General features: G+C 42.4%; 1 protein-coding gene across 11 annotated transcripts in view; it reads left to right on the forward strand.

Moving 5' to 3' along the window:
* The first annotated feature begins 679 nt into the window (after positions 1-679).
* The window catches only part of SAP130 (Sin3A associated protein 130), a 101720-nt gene continuing 81417 nt past the window's right edge, over positions 680-20982 (forward strand). For 7 of the 11 annotated variants that reach the window (XM_064287321.1, XM_064287326.1, XM_064287328.1 and 4 more), the window contains exons 1-6: positions 680-807; positions 2576-2693; positions 12267-12502; positions 13223-13381; positions 17226-17337; positions 19897-20021. In XM_064287321.1, the coding sequence (XP_064143391.1) occupies positions 2582-2693; positions 12267-12502; positions 13223-13381; positions 17226-17337; positions 19897-20021 (744 nt within the window). In that variant the 5' untranslated portion in view covers positions 680-807; positions 2576-2581. The other 4 variants (XM_064287324.1, XM_064287322.1, XM_064287323.1 and 1 more) reach the window with 4 other exon arrangements.

Here is a 20982-nt window from a genome sequence, read left to right on the forward strand (position 1 = left end):
GGTGCACAATGCCTCAGTTCTTTTTCAGGAGAGCCTCTCGGAGCAGACCTCTAACGGGGGCCCGGGCAAGCTGGGCAGGGTGTGCAGCTCAGGAGGCTGTGCGCCCGCCGCAGACTCCAGACGGTCGCTCAGTTCAGTGTGCACAATCCTCCCACGATGCCGGGGCTATTCTGGCCGTGGCCTTCGGGGGCGAGACCGGGTCCCCCAGGCGGCGCGGGGAGGCGGGCTCAGGAAAGCTCTCGGCCGCGCCTGCAACCCCGTCGGCCCGTTGCAGTTCAGCCTCCGTTACTCTTTTCCCGCGCCGCTCGCTTCTCCTCTCAGGAAAACGGAACCTAGTGCTGTCACGCTGGGGCACAGGGGAGGGGATTCACTATCTTCTCACACGGCGGAGAGGAGAGGCCCAAATACTCCAGACAGCAAAGCGGTGAACGGACCAGTCCCGGTTCGCCGAGAGGCCCCGCCCCGTCCCGGCACTCCCACCTCCTTCCCGGCCCGCCCTCTTGGCACCGAGGACTACATTTCCCAGAGGCCTCTGAGGTACCGAGGGGGCGGGCCCGCCTTCTCTCCACTCACACTGGGCGGTGACTGGCTTTCCCCGAGGGGGGCGGGGCGTTCCACAGCCAATAGACGGGAGGCTCGTTACGGCGGCGGAAGCAGCGGCGCTGGACTGAGGGGTGGGGGGTAGAGGGCTAGCGCTCCGGAGGCGGCGGCAGCGGGTCCGGAGCCGGAGGACGTCTGCCCCAGGGGCTGAGAGCGCAAAGGACTGAGCCCGAGGCGGCGCGGCGGCCACTAGGCGCAGGCACCTAGGTAATGGCGGGACGGGCGCCCGGGAGGCGAGGGGAGGAGACGAGGGGGCGGGGCGGCCGAACCGGGCTGCAGCGTTCGTCCGCGGCGCGTCCCCGGGGAAGGGCAGCTGTGCCTATCTCCTGCGGCTAGGACCCAGGCTGTTTTGCGAGCTGGGCACGGCGGTTGGGCCGGCGACAGGGGTCGGGCGTCCCGGGGCAAGGAAGAGAGAGGCTCCCGGGAGGGGTGTGCTGAACCGGGCGTGGGGGCGTGGCGGGCTCGGGCCTGGGCGGGGAAGTGGAGGAGTCGGAGCTGCGGGCGGCGGCCGGCGGGCGGGCGGGCGGCCCGGGGAGTTTGGCTCCTGGAGCAGTTTAAAGTGACTCTCCACATCCGGGCCCTGCGCCCGCCGCTTTCAGACCCCGGCCGAGGCGGGGCCTGCCCGTGCCCCGCCCCCGTCACTGGGAGAGCTCGCCTTCCTCTGCCATTGGCTGCGGCTCGAGAGGTTTGGGGTGCCCCAGCGGGGCTCGCGCCTGATTGGCTGGCAGTCGGCGGGAGGGTGGGGCGGGACCAGAGCGCGCAGGCCGCTTTGGATTGGTGCCGGCCCTGGAGTGACGCGCGCGGTGTGGGGGCCAGTGGGCGGGCAAGGAGGGTAGGGGCAGGTCCGGGGTAATAGGACTGGGAGCCTTGCGGCGGCCGAGTGACTGGGTGAGTGGGGCCGGCTGGGCTGGACAGCGGCGGGCCCTCGGCGCGCTCCGCACGAGCCCTCTTCGCGCCCCCCGGAGACCCGCGCTGCCACCGGGATGGGCCCTCCACGGCACCCCCGGCCTGGTGAGATGAAAGCGGGAGGTGCGGGCGTCAGCTGCAGGTAAAGGGGCAGGCAGGTCGTCCTGGGGCTCCCCAGGATGCCGGCCCTCCCGGCGAGGTGGAGCCTCAGAGACCCGAAGTTTCCGGAAACCTGTGTTTTCGTTGATCTCAGCGATGGGCTTGGCGATGGGGTAGGGTTACAGGCGAATCGGGGGAAATCAGTGGAGCTTGCCCGTAGGGGAAGAGCGGAGGACAACTTGAATGCAGGCGGTGAAGGTCTTTGGTCCTTTTGGCTTAGTGGAGGAATATGAAAGAAGGGAAAAAAGGAAATCTGTCAGTAAAGGCCTTTGCCTTGTGAGAATTCTTTTTGGATCCAGTCTTGATGAAAGTTTCCTGATCCTCTCAGGAAAAGGCATCTCTGTCCCAAATCTCCTATGTCATATTGACTATAGTTCTGTACACCTTGGTGTGAGGTTTAACTTTCAAAAAGACTTGTCATTCTCCATAAAACTGCACAGATAGGTACATATGCATTCTGTTAGTACCTGCCATGTGGTTGTAGTACAGGATTCTATGTTGATTTTTTAATCACAGCAATCCGTAAGTATCTGTGGAGGATCATAGTATCTCACTAGTACCAAACCAAGCCAGTTGCCATCAAGTCGATTCCGACTCACAAGGAATAGGACAGAGTAGAATTGCCCCATAGAGTTTCCAAAGCTGTAAGCTTTACGGAAGCTGGCTGCCACATCTTACTCTCGTGGTTAGTATCCCACAGTGTTATACAAATGATTTTTATTATTAATTGAACATGTATACCTTAAAAACTTAGTTTAGGTAATTTCTGTACTGTATGTCGATCACAAGTATTTTTTTTTAAATAATGTATTTACTAAGTGAAGATATCATGGGTTACTAAAGATGCTTTAATTTTCCGTTACTTTAACCTCAGAATCCGTCAATAACCATGTGACTGTATGTACTGCAGGTGGAAATGAGTTCTCAACAGTTTCCTCGTTTAGGAACCCCTTCCACTGGGTTGGGCCAAGCTCCTTCACAGATTTCAAACAGTGGCTCTGCAGGATTGATAAACCCAACTGCTACAGGTAAGATGTTTAACATTGTGCATTGCTTTCTGCATTAAGAGTATTGCTAGTTTTCTAATTTAAAAATTAGTAAATACCCTCTGGGGACTTAACAACAAAAAGACAAAGAACTTGATCAAAAAATATGCAGAGGACTTAGTTCACCAAAGCAGATGTTAAGATGGCCAACAAGCACATGAAAAGATGCTCAACATCTTTAGCCATTAGGGAGATGCTATCCAAACTACAGTGAGATACCACCTCACCCCCATCAGAATGACAATGATGCAAAAAAAAAAACAGAAAACAGCAATGTTGGCAAGATCCATTGAGAAGTTGGAACCCGCATCCTTTTGGGTGGGAATGTAAAATGGTGCAGCCACTCACTTACCTGGCTAATTCTTGTTCTTGAGCTTTCATCTCAGATGTCATCTCTGGGAAGTCTTTGCTAACAACAATTCAAGTTAGGACCTCCCCTAGACTGAAGGCTGCTCAGGGATTGGGACCATGCGTCTTTGAATGTACTATACGTAATAAAATACAGAGAACAAAGTAGTGGTCTGTAAGTTCTTACAGAGTGACTTAAAGCTCTTTTACTCCTTAACAAATATTTTTGACAGTCTTTGGGATAAATTCACAACAGAATAAAGGAACATAGCCGAAGATAATATTTGTGAACACCTTTTTTTTTTTACAAGGAATTATGCTGCTTATTAAAAATGGAGTTAATTACTAATAATTGCCCCCAAACTTTGATGGCTCAATAAAAGGGAAATCATTGACTTAGACCAAAATTGTCTATAATTTTACTTCTGAAGAGTATACATGTATAAATGTTTATTCTTTAAATTGATCTTAAAAACAGAGTATAGAAGTTTTTCATAAATAGGTATTTATGTTTCCCATTTTTTTTAGAAGAGCCAATTTGGGATCCTAAGCTTGTGAGGATTTCAAGTGCATACTTAAAGTTAGGAAGTATGGATTAAAATGAAGTTAACTACTGCTTTAAGGTTCTTTTCTGGTAAAAATGAACTGCAGAATGTCCAGGAGGAAATGACAAATGGATCTTAAAAACAACTTAAGAGGAAATGATCACTACTTGTATATTAATGAAATAGAGACAAATCAAAGTCATTCTGGACAAATAGATTTTGAGGAAAGTTATGAAATTGTTTTCCTTGAGAATTAATTAGGGGAACATCTATTTGGATAATACCAAAAAAACCAAACCCATTGCTATCAAATTGATTCCAACTCATGACAGACCCCCATGTGTTACAGAGTGGAATGGCTTCATAGGGTTTCCTTGGTTCTCGCCAGGCTTGTCTTCCACAGAGTGGCTGCGTTGGTTCAAACTACCATCCTTTAGGTTAGCAGCTGATCAATTGCAAATCACTTGGGACCACCCAAGGAAGGTTAAAATCAGTAGGTAATGGAAAGAAGAGGTAAAGCTTGTCTGTGCACAGATGACATGATCATGTATGAAGAAAATTCTAAAGAATTTTTTAGAAGCTATTGGAACTAATAAATTAGTAAATTTGAAAGGTGCAAGTTCCATGTACAAAAATCAGTTATATTTCCAAATACTAACCATGAACAATGATTTTTTTTTTTAAGTTATTTACAATAGCAACTAAAAGGATGTTACTTGGTGACAGATGTAACAAAATATATGTAAGACCTGTAGTCTGAAAATTACAAAACATTGCTAAGAGAAATTAAAGAAGACCTAGAAAATGAAAAGATATATCATGCTCACGAGTTGGAAGACTTTAGTATTTTTAAAATATCAGTTCTACCGAAAAGAATTTATAGATTCAGAGAACTCCTAATCAAAATCCCAGCAGGCTCTCTTGTAAAAATAGACAACCTGATTCTAAAATTTATATGAAAATTCAAAGGACCTAAAATAACCAAAGCAATTTTGATAAAAAAAAAAAAAAAGAATAAAGTTGGAGGACTATACTACCTTCTTGGAAGACTTAATATAAAGTTATACTAATCAAGACACTGTGGTATTACCAGTAATATAGAAACAGAGGTCAGTGAAACAGGGAGTATCCAGAGTAGATCTACTCATGTATCGTTGATGAATTTTTAACAAAAGGGCAAAGGTAATTGAAAAAGGAAATGATTGTCTTTTCAACAAAATAGTGTTGGAACAACAGAATATCCGTATGGAAGGAATGAAACTTGACAGTTACCTTCATCTTACACAAACATGTGTCCAGACGTAAATGTAAAACTTAAAATTTGTAGAGAAAACATAGGAGAAACTGTTTGCTAACTTGGGATAGAAAAATTTGCTTAGGTCACAAAAAACACTGAAGGTAGAAGAAACTGATTCATTGGACTTCATCAAAATTAAAAACAACTGCTCTTCGAAGGACACCATTAAGAAAATAAAAGTAAGCCACAGACTGAGTGAAGACATTCCCGATAAGTATATCTGCAAAAGGACTTACATCCTGAATGTGTAAGGAGCTCGTATAACTCAATAATAAGAGGATGTACAACCTAATTATTTTTAAACGGGCAAAAGATTTGAACAGACACTTCACCAAAAACCTGTATGAATGACAAGCCCATGAAAGGATGCTAAGCATCACTGATCCTCAGGGCAAAACCACAGCGACAAACTGCTGCACATCACTCCAGTCGCTTTCGAGTTGCTCTAGCCTCACGGCAGTCTGACGTGTGTCATCGTAAAGCTGTGCTCCGTAGGATTTTCACTGGCAGATTTTTCATAACTGGATCACCAGGGCTTTCTTCTGAGTCTCTGGGTGGACTTAAACCTCCAACCTTTCAGGTAGCAGCGAAGTGCATTCACTGTTTGCGCCGCCCAGGGACTTCACACACCCACTAGAGTGACTAAAATGAGACCAGCAACACCAGCTGTTGGTCAGGTAGAACTCTCATACATTGTTGGTAGAAACGCAAAGTGGTCTAGCTACTTTGGAAAACAGTTTGGTAATATCTAATAAACGTGTGGTTACCGTATAGTGTATCAATCCCATTCCAAGGTATTTACCCAAGATCAGTGAAAACATGTTCATACAAAGACTTGTACTTGAGTGTTCATGCAAACTTCATTTGTGATAGCCAGAAACCAGAAGCATCTGTGTCAGTCAGCATTCTCCAGAGAAACAGAATCACATATGTGCATTCGTATATATACACATATATGTGGAAGAGATCCATATTTGTGTCCATTCCAAACAAAGGTGAGCCAACAGAATGTGGAAGTTATTGAACAACACTACTTTTATCACAAGCAAAATTTTGCTGAAGATAATTAAAAAACTGCTGCAGCTGTACATGGACAGGTCGATGCCAGAAATTCAAGCCAGGTTCAGAAGAGGATGTGGAATGAGTGATATCATTGCTGATGTCAGATGGATCTTGGCTGAAAGCAGAGAATACCGGAAGGATGTTTACCTGTGTTTTATCAACTACACAAAGGCATTTGACTGTGTGGATTATATCAAATTATGAACAACATTGCAAAGAATGGGAATTCCAGAACAGATACATAATTGTGCTCGGGCAGAACCTGTAAATAGATCAGGAGGCAGTCATTTGAACAGAACAAGGGGATACTGTGTGATGTAAAACTGGAAGAGGTGTGTATCAGGGTTGTATCCTCTCACCATACTTTTTCAATCTATATGCTGAGCAAATAATCTGAGAAGCTGGACTATATGAAGAAAAGCACAGCATCAGAATTGGAGGAAGACTCACTAACAATCTGTGATAAGCAGATGACACAACCTTGCCAAAACTGAAGATGATTTGAAACACTTACTGATGAAGGTCAAAGACTACAGCCTTCAGTATGGATTACACTTCAAAGTAAAACAAAAAAACCTCACAACTGGACCAGTAAGCAACATCATGATAAACAGAAAAAAAAATAGGAAGTTGTCAAGGATTTCATTTTACTTGGATGAACAATCAGTGCCCATGGAATCAGCAGTCAAGAAATCAAATACGTATTGCATTGGGAAAATGTGCTACAAGAGACCTCTTTTAAGTATTAAAAAGCAAAGATGTTACTTTGAGGACTAAGGTTTGCCTGACCTAAGCCATGGTATTTTTAATCATCTCCTGTGCATGTAAAAACAGGACAGTGAAAAAGAACTGAAGAAGAATGGGTGCATGTGAGTTATGATGTTGACGAAGAATGTTGAATATACCATGGACTGCCAGAGAATGAACAAATCTGCCTTGGAGGGAGGATAGCCAGAATAGAATCCTCCGTAAAAGCAAGGATGTCGAGATTTCACCTCACTTCGGATATGTTATCAGGAGGAGGGACGAATTCCTGGAGGAGGTCATCATGCGTGGTAGAGGTTGGCAAAAAAGTGGAAGACCCTCAACAAGGTGGATTGACACAGTGGCTACAACAACAGGTTCAGATATACCTGCTATTGTGAGGATGGCACAGGACCAGGAAACATTTCGTTCTGTTATACATAGGGTCACTCTGAGTCACAACCAACTCAACAGCAGCTAATGACAATATTAATGTACACACATATATTGATATGCATACATATTTATGTATACACATACACAGGTATATGTTAAGAAATTGGCTCATGAAGTTGTGGGGGCTGGTATGTCTGAAATTTGTTGGGCAGGCTAGCAGACGAGAAACTCAGGCAAGATTTCTATGTTACATCTTGAGGCAGAATTCCTTCTTCTCTGGGAAACCTCAGTTTTTGCTCTTAAGGCCTTCAATGTGTTGAATGAGGCCCGCTCACATTGTCAACGGTAATCTACTTAAAGTCAACTAACTATAAATGTTAATTACATATACAGAATTACCTGCGCAGCAACACATAGACTGGTGTTTGAACAGACAACTCAGCACCATCACCTAGCCAAGTTTACACATAAAATTAACCATCATACCACACCCAAGTTTTTATCAGCTGCTGCCTAGGTAAGCAAATTGTGGTACATCTATACAATGGAATTCTGTAATAAAAATTCTATTGAGTATGCAGCAACGTGAATGAACCTCAGAAACATTGTACTAAGAGAAAGAAGCCAGGCACAGAAACCACATATTGTACCATTCTTTTTTATGAAATTCCAGAAAAGGCAAAGTTATAGTGACAAAAAGAAGATCACAGGCTTTTAGACAATGGGGTGGGAAGGAGAGAATTGACTGCAGCAGGACGTGAGTGAACTCGTTGGCATAATGGAAAATGCTGTGTCTTGATTGTGTATACTGTCTACTTTGTGAAAATTGATCTAATTTTACATGAAGAATTAGTGAATTTTATGATATGTAAAGCTGATTGATATAAAATGGACAAAAGATATGAACACATACTTCACTTATGAGTAAAAATAACCTATGAATGGCCAATGATTAATACAACGTTCGAGATTGCTTGTTAGTTGTCGCCGTCGAGTTGGCTCTGACTCATGGCAGCCCCGTGTAAAGCAGAACGAGGTGTTGCCGGATCTTGCACTTTCTTCATAATCATCAGTATGCTTGAGTCCATTATTGCGGCCGCTGTGTATTTTGAGTGCCTTCCTGCCTAGGCTTCTCGTTGTCCAGCACTGTATTGTATAATACTCTATTGTGATCCGTAGGGTTTTCATTGGCTAATTTATGGAAGGAGATCTCCAGGCCTTTCTTCCTAGTTTGTTTTAGCCTGGAAGCTCTGCTGAAACCTGTCCACTGTGGGTGGTCCTGCTGGTATATATATGTATGTATGTGCATATATATATATATATTTATATTTTTTTTTTGTCTTTGAGAATACCGTGAAAAGTATCTCTCCTGTCCTTGTCCCCCCACTCAGTCACTTTCTTTTCCATTAAGCAAACCACAGTGCTTTTGGAGATATCCTTAGAGAAATATAAATGGGTTCACTTGTGGGTATGTTTACTTTGAGAACAGTGGTGATTCATTGGTGGAATTCTCACATGTCATGCACAGCAGAACATACACCAGTTCAATAATTTCTGCATATATAAATCAGTGTCATTGATTACATTCTTCAAGTTGTGCAACCATCTGCTTGTATTTTAAATACCATTGGTATGGCTTCCAGCATCATAGGTACACATAAGCCACCACAGTGTGACAAACTGACAGGTGAGTGGTGGTCCATGTCACTAGTCATCATGGAAATCTTCATTAAGCTACAGTGAGACACCACTGCACACTCACTAGAATGGCCGTGTATCAGGTCGTGATGAGTATGAGGAGCAACTGGAACTCTCATACAGTGCTGCTGAGGATATAAAATGATACAAATACCTTGGAAAGCGCTTTGACAGTTTCTTATGAAGTTAAACATTTACTTACTGTTATGGATTGAATTGTGCCCCCCAAAAATGTGTGTCAACTGGGCTAGGTTGTGACTTCCAGTATGTGTGATTGTTCACCATTTTGTCATCTAATGTCATTTTCCTATGTATTGTAAATCCTACCTCTATGATGTTAATGAGGCAAAATGTGAGGCAGTTATGTAAATGAGACAGGACTCATCTATAAGATAAGGTTGTGTCTTGAATCTATCTCTTTTGAGATATGAAAGAAGTGAGCAGAGAGATGGTACCTCATACCACCAAGAAAAAAGAGCCAGCAGAATAGCATGTCCTTTGGACCTGGGGTCCCTGCACTGAGAAGCTCTTCGACCGAGTAAGGTTGATGACAAGGACCTTCCCCAGAGCCGACAGAGAGAGAAAGCCTTCCCCTGGAGCTGGCACCCTGAATTTGGACTTGGAGCCTCCTAGACTGTGAGAGAATAAATTTCTGTTTGTTAAAGCCATCAACTTGTTGTATTTCTGTTACAGCAACAGTAGATAACTGAGACACTTTACCATTTGACTGAGCTGTCTTTTCCTAGTTGTTGGTGAGGATGTTTGTGAAAAATTATTCAACTCTCAACTAGCCGTGTCTTGTATGTAACTATACCTTAATAAAGAGATTTGAGAAATGAAAATTTTAAAAAATTCTGAATGACCTGAGAAAAAAATCAGTACGTGCCCACTCCTCGCTTATTTAAATCTGTCTCATTTTCTGACATTATGCATTTATAACAATAGTAAAAAGTCTGCTACCTGACTATTTTGTACATTAATGACATACATTTGGCAGTAATGAATACTGAGGTGAGAGGCGAGAGTAGCACTGGCTGTGATGGTTAAGGTTATGTGTCAGCTTGGCTGGGCCATGATTCTCAGTGATTTGCTGGTTATGTAATGATGTACTCATCCTCCATTTTGTCATCTGATGTGGTCATCCTCCATTTTTGCATAACACCAATTTTTGCATAGTGACCTGGTCTTTGGAACCTAGCCATGTGGATAAGAGAAGAGTGGGTGTATAGCAGTTTTTTCTTAAAAAGATCATTGTACGAGGGCTCAAAGATAGATATGGATATTCAGCCCAGAGTTGTTGGTAATAGCAAAAAATAGGAAATAACCTAGAAACCCATCAATGGTATAGTGGTTTAAAAATCTGTAGTACATCTGTGCAATGGAATTCATTTAGACTTGAAAAAACGATGCCGTATATATTCTGTATGACTCAACAATTCCACTCTTAGGTATATGTCCAACAGAAGTGGTATAAATTCTTTCTCTGATATCTAGTGCTGCTATAACAGAAATACCACAAGTGGATGGCTTTAATGAAGAGAAGTTTATTTTCTCACAGTTTAGGAGGCTAAAAGTCCAAAATCAGGACACTGCCTCTAGGGGAAGGCTTTCCGTTTCACTGTCGGCTCTGGAGGAAGGTTCTTGTCTCCTTTAGCTTCTGCTCCTGGGCAGTCTTCATGTGGCTTGGCATCTCTCTTCCCTGGTCTCTGCTTCTACCTTGTTTGTTTAATCTTTTCTGTATTTCAAAAGATATTGACTCAAGATATGCCCTGCACTGATGCTATGTCATCAACATAACAAAGACAACCCACCCCCATGTGGGATCATAACCACAGGCCTAGCAGTTAGGATTCACAACACATGTTTTTGAGGGACACAATTCAATCCATGACAATATGTTCACCAAAAGACACATACAAGAATATTCATAACAGTAAAACACTGGAGACTGTCTGAATGTCCATTACAGGAAAATGGACAGCTGATTTGTGGTTTATTCACACGGTGGCACTCTGGACAGCATCGAGAATGAAAACTCTACCTCTCATGCCTAATTAGTGAAAGAAGCAAGGCCTAACAGGGTACATTTGTTAAAAGCCTATTTACATAAAGTTCAAGAGTAGTCAACGCTAATCTAAAGTGTTAGCATAGTGGATATCCCTGGAATGGGGCTGAGTGGAGGTTTTCTAGGGGAACAGCAATGTTTTGTTTCTCTTGGTGGGTGCTGGTTGCAAAGATATATTCAGTTTGCAAAAGTTCAGTGAGCTACACAATTACCATTTATTTGTGCACTTAACTGTTGATGTTACACTTCAATAAAAGTTAAATTAGCAAAAACCAAGCCCATTGTCGTTGAGTCGGTTCCGATTCATAGCAACCCTATAGGACAGAGTAGAACTGCCTCCATAGGGTTTCCAAGGAGCGGCTGGTGGATTCAAACTGCCAACCTTTTGGTTAGCAGCCCAACGCTTAACCACTGCGCCACCAAAGCCCACCCCAGAGTACAAAAAAAAAAAAAAAAAGATTACAAAGAGGTGAGAAATATCTGAAGGTTTTGATTACAAAGAGGTGAGAAATATCTGAAGGTTTTACCAAAATATTAATTACTGGGGGCCTTTGGGGATTAAAATTTTTTAATAAAAACCCTATGGAGCACAACAGTCTGATCCCGTCGTGCATGGAATCACCATGAGTCGGGCTGACTCGACAGCTGCTGACAATGACAACAGCAACAATACTTTCTCGTTCTATACCTTGCTTTTATTCCATATGAAGATCTAGGAAGAGTTTTCATTTTATTTTTGTAAACTACATAGTATTCTATTCTATTGTGGGAATATACCATAATTCCTATTGCTAAACCCCTATTGATGGACATGTGAGTTTTTTTTAAATCTCTTCACATCATAGAAATGCTGAAATGAATAAGCTTGTACTTAAGTCGTTTTACATGTATGCTGTACATCTATAGGACAGATTCTTGGAAGTCGCAGAGAGAGTATGCATTGTCATAGTGATAGATACAGTCATGTTCTCTCTGCAGGGGTTTTGACTGAGAAATTTGTTGTGAAAATTTGTATGTTCTTATAATCAGTAACTGTATGTACTTAAATATCTTTTTAATGTTAGGTTTCTATAATTTTTTTCGGAAATGTTTTAAATGAAATCACCTATGTCCTGTATTACACTTTCAAGAAACTATTTGAGCTCATTTTAGATGGTCGCCAGGCCGTTTTTTCTAAGAGGTGGGCCGCAATACCCAGAAAAAGTCATATGTTCCACTGTTGTCACTCTGAGGCCTGGTTCCATAAGGCGAATCAATGCCCAAATTCTCGTTAAGAAAACCTCCAAGGAAATGATCAGTTTGTCAACCCTGAAGCTTAAGTTCAAGTGCCATTTTTGTATGTGCTGCTGTATTAACTAACTGGAAGGATATGACTATTTAACCCTTGATGTCCTTCCTAGTCAACGATGAACCTAGTCGAGATGCTGAAGTCACTGCCAGGGAGCACCTGGGTCCCAGCAGCTCCCTCCAGTCCCGTGAGGAGAAGCAAGAGCCTGTCGTGGTAAGGCCCTATCCGCAGGTCCAGATGTTGTCCACACACCATGCTGTTGCATCGGGCACACCTGTCACAGTGACAACCCCACCAGCACATCTGACGCCAGCGGTACCACTCTCATTTTCGGAGGGACTTATGAAGGTAATGGAGAAGCTAAAAATTCCACAATGACCCCCAGCTAAAGACTGGCTAATATTTATGACAATTTTCACACTACCTTAGGCTGTACACTAGTATCCTACTTTGTTTTTTCTTTTCAATCCGTCAGTGCAGCTATTCTCTGTAACCCAGAGCTCTGCTGTTCTGCAGTGCCTCATCTTGTGCGCTGGGCAGTTGGCATCACAGGATCTTTTCTCTTATCCATTCTGAAACTGATTTTAAGTCATAGGCATGCTGCGCCAGTTTTTATCTTGGAGTGGCACTACTCGTCTCCAAGGTTTTGTGTTAAAAGCTTCCTGGTATCAGGGTATCCTAGAAAACTGCTTTGCTGAATTACCTTGAGGTGTGTTTCAGTTACTGGGAGTTTTATTTACTGGTACCTAAACTTGGAAGGCAACACTGCATAGAAGAAAGAGCATGGGCCATGAGCCACGCAGAGCTGGGGTTTATTCCTGGCTCTATTTTTTATTGTCTGTGTGGCTTTAGGCAAGTCATTTAGCCTTACTCTGTATATTTTCTCATCTGTAAAATGAAAACACTAGTACTGAAATGGAAAAACTGTGATGCTAAGATATAAAATATATCTCTTCTGGCATCTTTCCTGGCTCCCTCCAAGTGTGATTTGTATACTTGTATCTATAGAATGAAATGCATCACTAGTAAAAGGCTGTTGATATGTGTCGTGTGGTTTTCTGTTTGCAGCCACCCCCGAAGCCCACCATGCCTAGCCGTCCTATTGCTCCTGCTCCACCTTCTACCTTGTCACTTCCCCCAAAGGTTCCAGGGCAGGTTACCGTTACCATGGAGAGTAGCATCCCTCAAGCTTCAGCCATTCCTGTGGCAACAATCAGTGGACAACAGGTTTTTTTCCTCTTAATTTGCCAATTTTCGAACTGAGATGCCAAACTGTTGATCGCTATTTATTGAATGCCAGCAGTACGTTAGGCACAGTACTAAATAAAAAACAGTCACTGATGTCTGTGAAGGGGAGATAGTACGTGGGAGAAAGGACAGCTGTAAGGAGTAGGAACTAACATGCATAGTGATCTTTGTTATGTAGGCAGTACTTATTGAGCATCTGCTATGTGCTAGGCACTGCTCTCGCTGTAAGATACACATGCAGATAAGATGGGCCATGTCCTTGAGGAGCTCAGAGTCCAGTTGGCCCTTGGTCTGTGTAGAAAACTTTGATGGGATCAAGCAGTCCTCATAGCAGTAGTGTCAGACAGTGCTTCTCTGATTTGATTTTTACTACCCACCCACTACCGTCTAGTCAGTTCTAACTCATAGTGACACTACATGACAGAGTAGAACTGCCCCACAGGGCTTCCAAGGCTCTAAAGCTTCACAGAAGCAGACTGCCGCATCTTTCTCCAGTGGAGTGGCTGGTGGGTTCAAACTGCCAACCTTTCAGTTAGCAGCCGAGCACTTTAAGCACTGCGCCTTGAGGGCACCGTCATTTGATGTTTGGATATTTTAAACTACTTACTGATGGAAAATCTAAACCTCAAGACCCTTTTGTTCATGTTTTCAAGAAAAGTTGTTGCTCTTAGTTGCCATTGAGTCTGTTTTGACTCATGGCAACTACGTAAAGCAGAACGAAACACTTCCTGGTCCTGTACCATCCTCACAATCATTGCTGTGTTTGAAGCCACTGTGTCAGTCCATCTCGTTGAAAAAGGTCTTCCTCTTTTTCGCTGACGCTGTACTTGAGCAAGCATGATGTCCTTCTCCAGGGACTCATCCCCCATGATAACACATTCCAAGTACGTGAGATGAAGTTTCACCATCCTCGCTTCGAAGGAGCATTCTGGCTGTACTTCTCCCAAGACAGATTATTTGTTCATTCTTCTGACAGACAGTGGTATATTCAAAATTCAAAGGCATCAGTTCTTTGGTCTTTCTTACTCATTTTCCAGGTTTCTTATATGTATGAAGCTCTTGAAAATACCCTGGCCTGGGTCAGGCGCACCTTAGTCCTCGAAGTGTCATCTTTGCTTTTTAACGCTTTTGCAGCAGATTTTCCCAGTGAAGTACATTATTTGATTTCTTGACCTCTGCTTCCATGGGCATTGATTGTTGATCCAAGTAAAATGAAATCGTGGACAACTTTAGTCTTTTCTCCATTTATCATAATGTTGCTTATTGGTCCAGTTGTGAGGGTTTTTGTTTTCTTTATGTTGAGATGTAATCCAGGCGGTAGTCTTCGATCTTCATCAGTAAGTGCTTCATGTCCTCTTCCGTTTCAGCAAGCAACGTTGCGTCATCTGCTCATCACAGGTTGTTAATGAGTCTTTTTCCAATTCTGGTGCTGTGTTCTTCATATAGTCCAGCTTTTCAGATTGTTGCTCAGCATGCAGATTGAATAGGTATGTTGAAAGCATACAGCCCCGACACACACCTTTTCCAATTTTAAACTACTCAGAATCCCCTTGTTCTGTTCAGACAACTACCTCTTGGTCTGTGTACACATGAGCACAATTAAGTGTTCCGGAATTGCTGTTCTTCACAATGTTATCCATAATTTGTTATGATCTACGCAGTCAAATGCCTTTACATAGTCAATGAAAACAGGTAAACATCTTCCTGGTATTCTCTGCTTTCAGCCAGGCTCCATCTGACATCAGCAGTGATACCCCTTGTTCCACATCCTCTTCTGAATCTGGCTTGAATTTCTGGCAGCTCCTTGTCAATATACTACTGCAACTACTTATGAGTGATCTTCAGCAAAATTTTGTTTGTGTATGATATTAATGATATTATTTGATAATTTCTGCTTTCTGTTGGATCACCTTTCTTTGGAAGAGGCACAGATATGGACCTCTTCCAGTCAGTTGACCATTTAGCTGTCTTCCAAATTTCTTGACATAGATGAGTGACCACTTCCAGCATGGCATCCATTTGTTGAAGCATCTCAATTGGTATTCCATCAATTCCTGGAGCCTTGTTTTTCTCCAATGCCTTCAGTGCAGCTTGGACTTCTTCCTTTAATACCATTGGTTCTTGATCACATGCTGTCTCCTGAAATGGTTGAATGTTGACCATTTCTTTTTAGTACAGTGACTCTGTATTCCTTCCATCTTCTTCTGATGCTTCCTGTGTCGTTCAGTATTTCGCTGATGAAAAAAACCATTGCTGTGTAGTCACTTCTGACTCATAGGGGCCCTGTGATCGGAATCGACTTGACAGCAGTGTTTTTTTTTTGTTGTTGTTGTTTTGTTTTTTGCCCATAGAATCCTTCGGTATTGCAGCTCAAGGCTTGAATTTTTTCTTCAGTTCTTTCAGCTTGAGAAATGCTGAGCTTGTTCTTCCCTTTTGGTTTTCTATCTCCCGGGTCTCTACATTTCGTTATTGTACTTTGTCTTCTCAAGCTGTCCTTTGAAAACTTCTGTTCAGCTCTTACTTCATTTGTTCTTTTCAGTTTAGCTACTGTATATTATAAGCGCAAGTTTCAGAGTCTCTTCTGACATCATTTTGGTTTTCTCTTTCTTTCATGGCTTTTTAATGACCTTTTGCTTTTTTCATGTGCCATGTGGTTGCCCAATTCAAAATGGCCAATACCAGTGCATTTCAGGTCATTTTAACACCTAGTATATTGATCTTTATGCTTTCCATTTCATTTTTGATGACTCCCAAGTTTCCTAGATTCGTATTTCATACTTCAGGTTCTGCTTGTTAATGGATGTTTGCAGCCGTTTCTTCTCATTTTGAGTCATACCACATTAGCAAATGAGGGTCCCAAAAACGTGACTGCATCCACGCATGTCATTAAAATTGCCTCTACTTTGGGGAGGTAGCTCTTCCCCAGTCATATTTTGAATACCTTCCAACCTGAGGGGTTCATCTTCTGGCACTATGTCAGACAGTGCTCCACGGCTATTCATAAGGGTTTTCACTGGCCAATTCTTTGAGAAATAGACCGCCAGGTCCTTCTTCCTAGTCTTTCTTAGTCTGGAAGCTGCTCTGAAACCTGTTCACTGTGGGAGACCCTCTTGGTATTTGAAATACCGGTAGCGTAGCTTCCAGCATCACAGCAACATGTAAGCTACCATAATATGACAAACTGACAGATGAATGAGTGGTGGTGAAGAAAACTTAGTATTCCAAAAAGATGCAGTGTGGCTTTTTTTTTTTTTTTGGTCGTACTGCCAAGTATTCCCAGAAGCACTCAAACCCCAACCCAAGAAACACTGGTATCAGAGGGTTGGGAGAATGTGAAGAAGGGACATTTAAGGGGTAAGCCAAAGAACTGGTAGGGAAGTAACATGTTGGGTGCCGACTGAAATTTACTTAGAAATCCTTTATAGCATCAAAGACTTGATAGGGACAGCAACATGTGAAGGAAGTAGTGAGAATGGGAAAAAACAAACTCTTGGCCAGGGCGGAGAAAGCAAGTTTGAAAAACTATTATTGGAGATGAAATTCTCTCAAATTGGATAGTCAAATGTGTCATCTGTTTCTGGGACCACAGGGCCCTGAGCAGTTGATGGAATCCTCACAGTCACTGAGCACATGCCTGTTTGCATGGGTCATTGTGCAGTGTGCTAAACAAAAAAAGCTTAAATGCCTTCAGTTTTTTGCCTTTGGGTACTCACTACCTAAAAGGTACAACTTAACCCACACTTGGAGTCAGCTGACTTCCTAGGAAGAATGGCTAAGTGATGACCAGGCACGTGAAAATAATGTTCCATCCTGTTTGTTGCAGGGACATCCCAGTAACCTGCATCATATCATGACCACAAATGTACAGATGTCTATCATTCGCAGCAACGCTCCTGGGCCCCCTCTTCACATAGGAGCTTCTCATTTACCTCGAGGTAAAGACTGCAAGTTCTCTTCAGACTCTCGAAATGGTAGGAGTGGTGACACAACTTACCTAAAATCAGCCTGTTGAAGTTACAGAACAGTAGAAATAGATTCAGAGTGGTAAACAGCTTCAGCATAGTCTGATACATGCTTGGAGCCCCAGTGGCACAGTGGTTAAGCATTCAGCTGCTAAACAAAAGGTCAGCAGTTGGAATCCCCCAGCTGCTCCTTAGAAACTCTGTGGGGCAGTTTTACTCTGTCCTGTCGGGTTACTGTGAGTAGGAATTGCCTCAGTGGCAGCAGGTTTTTAATATATGCTTATTATAGTTATAGTTGCAGTGTAGCATACGCATATATGTGTATCATGTGTCTGTGTAAATATAAAGCAGTGTAAATATTTAGCTTGGTCAAAATTTTTCCCTCATAACTATGGAACTCTCCAAAGCTGGGGTAGTCTAAACATAGTCTTCGTTTTAAAAGGCGAAGTATATTAATACTGAATATTTTAAATGTTTAGTGATAGTGGCCTCTCAAATATTTTTTTTTTTTTTTAACTTGTGTAACAATGAAATTAATTTATTCTTAGTGTATTCTAAAGGGTTGTAAGGTATTAAATTTAATGAGACTTCTCAACGAATTGACCAATAGAAATTGTTATCTTCTGTTGGGAGTGTAAAAATCATTGCTGGCAAAGTCAAGTTAAATACAACACGAGGTATACTTTTTTTCATAACTCGTAGGTTTTCTCAGAAATGTGGCCCACAGATCCTCTTAGGGCATCTATAAGGTCAAAACTGTCTTTGTAAAAGTGGGAAGGTGAACTGTGACTGACTGGTGTTCACTGCTGGCACCGTAGCCTGATTCCAGGCAGTGGTCGCCACCTGGGTGAGTCAGTGTTCTTCACTGCTACATGCTTGCAGTTTTTTAAAAAAAGAAAAGGAAAAGAAAGCCGGTTTTGTGTAAGAATTTCCTTGAAAAAGCATTACAAATTATTAATCTTACTAAATCTCAACCCTTGAGTACATGTCTTCTTAATTTTCATGTGATGAAATGGGAACTATGCATAAAGCACTCATGCCGAATGTTGAAATTTAATTACTGTCTCAAGGTAAAGCACTTGTGCCGATATTTGAGCTGTGAGCTGTATTAGTCGCCTTTTCATGGAACACCGTTTTTACTTGAAAGAATGACAGACAAACTATGGTTATTTAGACTTTGAAACTTGGCAGACATTTTCTCAAAAAACAACTACAGTATTTGCTGCCAATGTTAAAATTCGAGTTTGCAAGCAAAAATTAGAATTTTGGAAAACTTGTATTTTCTACTGTGAGCTTAACAGCTTCTCAATACTTAAACTTTTATAATGGGACTAGACTAGTGGTGCTATTAATAAACGTGACGTTTTATATTGTGTTTTGAAATGTGTCAACAATTGGATTATCTGCATAACACAGGGAATCAGTTATTTTCAAATGACCAATGGTTTGAACGTCATTAGATCGTACACGAGGGAAATATCCATTCAAAGTGCAAGACAGACTGGTGGATTTTAAGGTAACAGAGTACGAAAAGCTTACTGATATGGTTTCAGATTCTACGTTGTCACCCAGCTCTGATAAACTAGTACTTGTTGAGTTTCAGTGAACGTCCACAGTTATCTGGAAAGACTATTAAATGTTTTTACATGTTCCAATTCAGTGCCTGTAGGAGGTTGTTTTTCCTTAAATATATTTTAACCAAAACAACATATCAGAACAGATTAAATGCAGAAGCAGGTATGAGAATGCAGCTATCTTCTTTCAAGCCAGTTATTAAAGAGAATTGCAAAAATGTAAAACAGTGTTAATCTTCTCACCAAATATACTTTTTAATGTAGTTATTGTCACAAAAGATTATATTAATACGTAACAGGTTTATAGGCGTTCGTGGGTGATGCAAACAGTTAAGCACTCAGCCACTAACAGAAAGGTTGGTGGTTCAAATCCACCTAGGGACACCTCAAAAGAAAGACCTAGTGATCAGCTTCCAAAAAGTCAGCCATTGAAAACCCTGTGGACCTCAGTTCCACTCTGACACAACGCGGGGTCACCATGAGACAGAATCTACTCGAAGACAGGTGGTTTGGTTTGATACAATGGGTTTATTGCTATTTTTGGATTAACACTGTAAAGTTTTCTCAGTGTATATTTTTTTAAAGCAATGTCTTTATTGAGTCATTCTAAAACAATTAACTTACATTTCATAGAAACATCTTTCTGGGGTGCATCATTTTTCATTAGTTTACGTAGTAAGTAATCAACCATATATACACAGTAATAAGTGCACGTGGCAGGAACAGATTTGGTGATAGACAGCCATTGATGACCACTCAGCTCCACCGTTGAAACTAGTAGTAGGAAGGCTCACGGAAACAAAAGCTCTTTGGGATCCTCAGTAACGTTTACAAATGTAAAGGGATCCTAAAGCTAAAATGTTTGCGAAGCACTGACTTAACTAGCTGAGTTTTAAAAATTATCGTGACTCTTTTCCTAGGAAATTCAACCGCGTTGACTGCTGACGTTTGTTTTCAGGTGCAGCTGCTGCTGCGGTGATGTCCAGCTCTAAAGTAACCACGGTCCTGAGGCCGACGTCCCAGCTGCCGAACGCTGCCGCTGCGCAGCCAGCCGTGCAGCACATCATTCACCAGCCTATCCAGGCATGTCTGGGGGGGTCGCCAGCGGCGAGGATCCAGTGCCTGCTCTGAGTCACATACTCCGCTAGCCACACGGGAGCCTCGACCTGAAGTAACTCAGGCTAGTCGCCAAGACATAGGGAAGGTTGACGCTATACAGTGTCACGTGATAAGCTGTAGGAGTTTAGGAAAGAGATAGTACGCGAAGACTTTTTGTTGGGATGGGTGTAGGAGTGAGGAGTCAGACATGAAGAGGAGGGCACTTTAGAGGGGATATAGTATGAACAGTGACAAGGAAGAGCACGATAGTTACAGCGTATCAGACGATCAGTCGTACGGCTAGCTGGAACTGAGGGGTTTTCATTTAGATAGGGGTTTATAAAATCCTAAAAGTTTTTATACACGTTTTTGTGTATGCATGTGTTTTTCTAGGAGGATTGTTCATTACTTTAAGGAAACTTACTTTCAAGGAAATCTTTGGCCTCAGTGCTACTGAGATGTGTAGCGTATTAAAAAACGTGGGTGATAATGTGGCATTTGTACGTTGGGGACTTTCTCATATAGACTGTAAACTTGACTTAGTAGACAGTAGAGAACCACTGAGATTTTTATGCATAGTAACGTGTGATCAAAGAAATACCTCTGAAAGGTGAATGGAGCTGAATTACCTAAGAGGAGTGAACATCCCTGTGCCTTCAGGGGCCGGGCAGGTAATGTGTGTGAAACAGCTAAGGTTAAGGCAAGAAGGAGCAGTCCTTCTTAGGACACTGGTTAATCATACATGTCCAGCCTACAGATTTCACTTTAAAACAGAACACCCTGCTAGCCAGGAAAACATGTTCGGAGGGTGTTTAGGCCCCCAGGAGTATGTATGGTGTGGTATATGAAAGATCGGAGAAAGGAGAACCAAGACAGGGAGGTGACTGGTGAAGAAGATACTGCAGTAACCCTGGTGTGAGATAATAAGCTGTCCACAGTGGGAGCG

Source organism: Loxodonta africana, chromosome 6, assembly GCF_030014295.1.
Source record: "Loxodonta africana isolate mLoxAfr1 chromosome 6, mLoxAfr1.hap2, whole genome shotgun sequence".
Lineage (NCBI taxonomy): Eukaryota > Metazoa > Chordata > Mammalia > Proboscidea > Elephantidae > Loxodonta > Loxodonta africana.